General features: G+C 36.8%; 1 protein-coding gene across 2 annotated transcripts in view; it reads left to right on the forward strand.

The window, feature by feature from the left end:
* The window catches only part of PNISR (PNN interacting serine and arginine rich protein), a 25,386-nt gene extending 23,085 nt beyond the window's left edge, over positions 1-2,301 (forward strand). For both annotated transcript variants that reach the window (XM_015136975.3, XM_015136976.3), the window contains exons 12-13: positions 633-1,719; positions 1,952-2,301. In XM_015136975.3, the coding sequence (XP_014992461.1) occupies positions 633-1,719; positions 1,952-1,982 (1,118 nt within the window). In that variant the 3' untranslated portion in view covers positions 1,983-2,301. The remainder of the gene's footprint in view (positions 1-632; positions 1,720-1,951) is intronic.
* Positions 2,302-7,390: the final 5,089 nt, after the last annotated feature.

Consider the following 7,390-nt stretch of genomic DNA (forward strand, 5'->3'; position numbering starts at 1 on the left):
CGAAAAGTAATTTGTAGCTAGGATATATAAGGATAATAGAGAACCTAGAAGTTTTTTACTTAAGATACTTTACATAACAGGAATAACAAAAGAGAAAATTTACTTAGAATTTCTTCTTTGAAAAATCTAAGAAAGGTAATTAAGAGTTAGCAGCTAAGACTTCCCTATAAACCACTTATATTTACCTTTAAAATTTTGCTTTAGTTGGACAAAAGGGAAGTCTTTTCCTACTTGCCTCACACGCACCTCTACATCTTGATACTGTATTTTGCTACACTGTCCAGCAGGGTAACTTAACGAACTACAAGCTATAGAGGACTTGAAATGTGGCTAGGCATATGCTGTAGGTATAAATTACATGCTAGATTTCGAAAGCTTTACTTGAAAAAGAAAACAGAATTTTAAAAAATTTATTATGTGTTGAAATGATAATATTTTTGGTATATTAGGTTATTTTAGTTGTTCTTACTTTTTTAATGTGGTTACTAAAAATTTTTGAATTACTTATATGGCTTGCATTGTAATTCTATTGAAAGTAGTGTTCTGTTGTTGCAGTCTGGTAGCTTGACATTTGGTAGTATGATAATTTTACATTCACATTTTCTTAGTGTTTTTGTCTTTTTCTGTTTCAGAAGAAAAGCAACAGACAGAAAGGGTTACAAAAGAGATGAATGAATTTATCCATAAAGAGCAAAATAGTTTATCACTACTAGAAGCAAGAGAAGCAGACGGTGATGTGGTTAATGAAAAGAAGAGAACTCCAAATGAAACCACATCAGTTTTAGAACCAAAAAAAGAGCATAAAGAAAAAGAAAAACAAGGAAGGAGTAGGTCGGGAAGTTCTAGTAGTGGTAGTTCCAGTAGCAATAGCAGAACTAGTAGTACTAGTAGTACTGTCTCTAGCTCTTCATACAGTTCTAGCTCAGGTAGTAGTCGTACTTCTTCTCGGTCTTCTTCTCCTAAAAGGAAAAAGAGACACAGTAGGAGTAGATCTCCAACAATCAAAGCTAGACGTAGCAGGAGTAGAAGCTACTCTCGCAGAATTAAAATAGAGAGCAATAGGGCTAGGGTAAAGATTAGAGATAGGAGGAGATCTAATAGAAATAGCATTGAAAGAGAAAGACGACGAAATCGGAGTCCTTCCCGAGAGAGACGTAGAAGTAGAAGTCGCTCAAGGGATAGACGAACCAATCGTGCCAGTCGCAGTAGGAGTCGAGATAGGCGTAAAATTGATGATCAACGTGGAAATCTTAGTGGGAACAGTCATAAGCATAAAGGTGAGGCTAAAGAACAAGAGAGGAAAAAGGAGAGGAGTCGAAGTATAGATAAAGATAGGAAAAAGAAAGACAAAGAAAGGGAACGTGAACAGGATAAAAGAAAAGAGAAACAAAAAAGGGAAGACAAAGATTTTAAGTTCAGTAGTCAGGATGATAGATTAAAAAGGAAACGAGAAAGTGAAAGAACATTCTCTAGGAGTGGTTCTATATCTGTTAAAATCATAAGACATGATTCTAGACAAGATAGTAAGAAAAGTACTACCAAAGATAGTAAAAAACATTCAGGCTCTGATTCTAGTGGAAGGAGCAGTTCTGAGTCTCCAGGAAGTAGCAAAGAAAAGAAGGCTAAGAAGCCTAAACATAGTCGATCGCGATCCATGGAGAAATCTCAAAGGTCTGGTAAGAAGGCAAGCCGCAAACACAAGTCTAAGTCCCGATCAAGGTAGTATACTTTTTAAAGTATTTTGTCTGATTTTTTAAAAAATTTGACTGAATTTATTCAAAGTTGAAAGTGTCCTTTCTCTCTCTCTTTAATAAACTCAGTTTGGTACTTGATAAATAATCATAGTCTTAAATGTTAGAAATCCTATATAATATTATTTATTTAAAATTGCAGATTTTTAGTTTAAAATACATTTTTATTTTTAAATTTTGTCTTTTCCCTTTTTTTTCAGATCAACAACCCCTCCCCGTCGTAAACGCTGAGGAATGATGTGGCAAGAATGCCATGATGTTGTTTAAAAAAATTCCATGAGTTTTAAGGGCTTGTCTCATTATAGAGGCACATTGTGGCTGTGTAGGTGAAACCAGAATCTTTTTTTTTTTTTTAATCTGTAAATAGGTGTACTTTTTCCAATGCTGCTCCAAGTTACTTAATAGGATTTCTTTGTATTACATTTTTTTCAAAAAATATAGTGCATAATAAGACTATAAACATGCCATTCTCTTTCAGCTGTAATGTTCTTAAAATTATTCTTGAATGTACTGTGATGTCAATAAAGCTCTTTAGTTCATTTTTGTTAAACTCTTGCACCTTAATTTTATGGTTTTAATCTAAGGAACGTACTTTTATCAAAAGGCAGCTGGAATTTTGTATAACAGGTTTTAAAGGTACCTTCTCTCACCTCCCCCAAAGAAAATGGTTTTTACTTAATAGTCTGTCAAAGTTTGTAAATTGTACCCATGGACTTTTGTCAGATTCTAACTTTAAGGCTATGAAAGAGGGCTAGAAATAGACCTTTACTTTTCATTTGGAAGTATTTGACAACTTTCTAAACTTTTCTTCCTATTTTGGGGATTTTCAAGTAATACATTCTCTGTGTGTATAACGTGTGGTTCACTCCTGTAAAATGAAATTGCTGGAATCAATCAAGCCAGTGCACCAGTAGAGTTATTTGTAAGGAACAATTGTGTTTGACACTAATAGTCAAGTCTGGAACTATATTCTACAGTCACTTCTGTTTTAGAAGCATTTTGAAACACTTTTTGGGGTTATAGAAATAAGACTCATGATTCAATATATTTATTTATATTTTTAAAGTATAATATGACCTCAGATTAATGGAGGAATGCTGTATTATGCAGGTTTGTGTCAATTTCATGACATTAAAATTGTCTGATTTTGTCCGTTTCTTAAAATTATGATTATTGAGTGGTCTAACAGTTTAAGGCATTGATAACTTACGAGTAGAATGGGGCTCTCAAAGCATTTTAACTCAGTTGCTTTCAGGGTCCTTTTTTTTTTATGTAATCACTTATTCAGTGATAAATGAATCTCTGAAAACAAATGCTTTTACATTTTAATTTTAAAAGAAAACAGGTGCAGGCCACAGAAAAGTTTTAAAGTATGCCTTCTTACCAGCAATAGTTAATTTTAAAAATCATGCCAGATTTTTGCCAAGATCAGTGTTTCCTCAACATGAAGATAGAAATAGATTTGTATAGTGTGCTCTTGTACCTCTACATAGGTTATTATATAATTTTGAGCAGTTATACATTTATCTAAAGGAAATAAATCAACTGTGAATAAATGCATGTTTACCAAAATGGCTGTTTACAGTGCATTTAGTTCTGATATCTATAAAGATGACATTTCACAGAATAACTTTAAAATAGTTTGGAATTCTATATAGTCTAGACATCAATCACATCTGGAGACAAAATAAAGGAAAATGTGCAATATTTTTTATGTAGGTGAGCTAACACAGTGTACCTAATTACAGAATTATCTGATTAATTTGTAATAGATAAGTTGTATAACATTTTCATATCTTAAAATGTTTTTTAGATCAATCTTGAAGTGAAATATTATTTTCAAAATAAAATTCTACAGAAAAATTCTGTTGGCTATGATATGCACATTTTTGGGCAAGATACGAACTAGAGCCAAAAGTAGTATTTGACAGTTTTATTTACTCTGCCGTAATTTGCAAGCTTATCAGTTAAATCTGTAGTTTTTTTAAAAGCCGTCATGACATTTGTGATTATTAGTACATAAATCAGTGTTATAATTTGATATTTGGGTTTTTCAGACTTTTAGTGCCAGATTTAGAGAATTCATTATTTTCTTGACATGCGATACAGTATTTACCTTGAGTGGTAAGGTTTTATAAGGTAGGGTTTTCATGATTTAGGATGTGAATGCATAAACTTACATAAAAGTTAGATGTATAATTTGGTTATGAAGTATTTTCTAAAATAACACCACCAGAAAATTAACAGATTAAATTTTTGAGACAATCCTTGGTCTGGATTGGTTAATGAAAATGTCTTCTTTAAGAGGTTCTATTAAAAAAATATTTCTAGTGTGTTAGTTGTAATTGTTTTTGTGGAGTGGGGGTAAACCACACCATTAAGGGAATAAAATGTAATTTGAAAGAGGTGATTATAAGATTTGTTTCAGGCCCCAAAATATAAATAAAAATTGGTGTGGAATCTCATTAGTGTATATGTTTTCTGCCACTATAAAATTACCTTTTTAGCATCTGTTTCTAGTGGTGTAATACCAAGTAGGTAAATTTCGCAGTCTGTTTTTAGTGTCCTGAGTTTTTTGTTTCCTTAAACATGTGAAAGGTAATAGTAAAGAATTTTTTTTGGCTTGGTGCGGTGGCTCACGCCTGTAATCCCAGCACTTTGGGAGGCTGAGGTGGGCGGTTCATGAGGTCAGGAGATCGAGACCATCCTGGCTAACACGGTGAAACCCCGTCTCTACTAAAAATACAAAAAATTAGCTGGGTGTGGTGGCCGGCGCCTGTAGTCCCAGCTACTGGGGGGGCCGGGCAAGAGAATGATGTGAACCAAGGAGGCGGAGCTGGCAGTGAGCCGAGATTGTGCCACTGCACTCCAGCCTGGGCGACAGAGCAAGACTCATCTCAAAAAAAAAAAAAAAACAAAACTTTTTATTGTATTTGGGAATTTTTACATAGGAGCTGTATTAGGTTTACAGTCCCTGTAGTGTTGCCTTATGGAAATCTTTACATCTAAACTGAGTTTTTCTTCTCTTAGATAAATTTAAATGTATTTATTGAAGTTTCTAAAATGTACTGAGTACAGTCATATACCACATAACGACGTTTCAGTCAGTGACAGGCCACATATACAACAGTGGTCCCATAAGATTATAATGTGGTATTTTTCTGTACCCTTTCTGCGTTTAAATACACAAAACCATTGTATTACAGTTGCCTACGGTTTTCAATATAGTATTTGTAGCCTAGGAGCGATAGGCTATACCATGTAGCCTGGGTGTGTAGTAGTCTATACCATCTAGGTTTATGTAAGTATACTCTATGATGTTCACATCACAATGAAAGCACCTAATTACACATTTGTCACATGTCCCCAAGTTAAGCAATATATGACTGCATAGTTACTGTTTTTTGGTTTTTGAGATGGAGTCTTGCTGTTGCCCAGGCTGGAGTGCAGTGGCATAATCTTGGCTCACTGCAACCTCCACCTCCTGGGTTCAAGTGATTCTCCTGCCTCAGCCTCCTGAATAGCTGGGATTACAGCACCCGCCACCACACCTGGCTAATTTTTATATTTTTAGTAGAAACGGGGTTTCGCTATGTTGGCCAGCTGGTCTCGAACTCCTGGTCTCAGGTGATCCACCCGCCTTGGCCCCCCAAAGTACTGGGATTACAGGCGTGAGCCATCGCTCCCAGCCAACTGCGTAAATGGAAGTATTAAGAGTCGTCGGATTGAGCTGGCTCTGTTTCTTGATGTGTTTTAGGCAAATCACTAATCACCATGGGCCTTAACTTTTTCAGCTGTAAGGGAGGAATTAGATGCGGTTTTTGTTTTGTTTTGGGATGGAGTCTTACTGTCGCCAGGCTGGAGTGCAGTGGCGTGATGGCTCTGCAACCTCCGCCTCCCGGATTCAAGCAACTCTCCTGCCTCAGCCACCCAAGTAGCTGGGACTACAGGCATGTGCCACTATGCCCAGCTAATTTTTGTGTTTTTAGTAGAGACGGGGTTTCATCATGTTGGCCAGGATGGTCTTGATCTCTTGACCTCGTGATCCGCCTGCCTCGGCCTCCCAACATGCTGGGATTGCAAGTGTGAGCCATCGCACCCGGCCAAATTAGATTATTTCTAAACACATCCAGCTGTTAAGTTTTTCAGTTTTAAGTGGAATTTGGTTGTAATGTGTGAAATTTAAAAGAGAAAATGGGCTTTAGCTCTTTAAAAAGCACACATGGGTTATATTTATACCATAAAGGTTTATCAGATACCTGTAGAGTTCCTTTAAAGATACCTTGGTTAAATCTGCCACATTCTGATTTTGGTAGTTATGATAGAATTATTCTGAGTTACCAATTTATGTAAAATTTTTAAGTAAATGTGAAAACTTACCAGTTAAACTAGTGGTATATCTTTTTTTTTTCTTTTTCTGTTTTTTGTTGACAGAGTCTTGCTCTGTTGCCCAGGCTGGAGTGCAGTGGTGTGATCTAGCTTACTGCAACCTCCACCTCCCAAACAATTTTCTTGCCTCAGCCTCCCAAGTACCTGGGATTACAGGCTTCCATCACCATGCTCAGTTAATTTTTGTATTTTTTGTAGTAGAGGTGGGGTTTCACCATATTTGCCAGGCTGGTCTTGAACTCTTGACCTCAGATGATCCGTCCACTTCGGCCTCCCAAGGTGCTGGGATTACAGGCGTTAGCCTCTGCACCCAGCTGTTTATAATTTCAAAGCTACAAGGGAGCACTTTACCCTTGGATGAAAAAAAATGTTTGTAAAATTGAATTACAAAATAGACATTAAGAGTTTTATGGCAGAATAAATATGTAGACTCTTACAGGTGAGATCATCATAATAGTCTGGGGAAGTATCTCCAACAATGGCCATATGCTGCATTACAGCCAATACAACTTTCCAATACCACTTAGGTTTAAGAGTCATTGGGAAAACCTTTTGTTGATGTTTGTAGCGAGAAGTACTATTAGTTAGTTTTGCTTATCTGGGCCAGACTAATTCTGGGTGTTTAAAAGACGTACTTCTCGTCAGCATTAAGGCAAATCATTGATTCCCTTTCTTGTTAAACTGAAAATGTATTGGAAAGGCTTTGAAGCCCATTGAAGTGTGGTACATTCAAAGAAAGTACGTACAAAGCTCCTAGAACTTTATTTAATCATGCTTGTAGTTTGCTTTTTCCTTGGATGTGTCACTCCAATAAATGTAACACATGCTACATTTTCTTTTGTGCAGAGCTTTCTGCCTTCATGTGGAGAGATGATCATGTATCTAAGGGTAGAGGAGCTCTGAAGAGGACATAGCAACTGAAAAGTGCGACCACTCTTAGGAGGAGGTCAATATTTTAGCTAAGAACCATAAATGAAAGACTATTCCTGTCTGGGTGGGGTGGCTCACACCTGTAATCCCAGAACTTTGGGAGGCTGAGGCAGGCAGATCACCTGAAGTCAGGAGTTTGAGACCAGCCTGGCCAACATGGTGAAACCCTGACTGAAACTACAAAAATTAGCCGGGAGTGGTGGCATACACCTGTAATCCCAGCTACTCAGGAGGCTGAGGCATGAGAATCACCTGAGCCTGGGGGTGCGGAGGTTGCAGTGAGCTGAGATCGTGCCACTGCACTCCAGCCTGAGCAACAG

Source organism: Macaca mulatta, chromosome 4, assembly GCF_049350105.2.
Source record: "Macaca mulatta isolate MMU2019108-1 chromosome 4, T2T-MMU8v2.0, whole genome shotgun sequence".
In the NCBI taxonomy this organism is placed as follows: Eukaryota; Metazoa; Chordata; class Mammalia; order Primates; family Cercopithecidae; genus Macaca; species Macaca mulatta.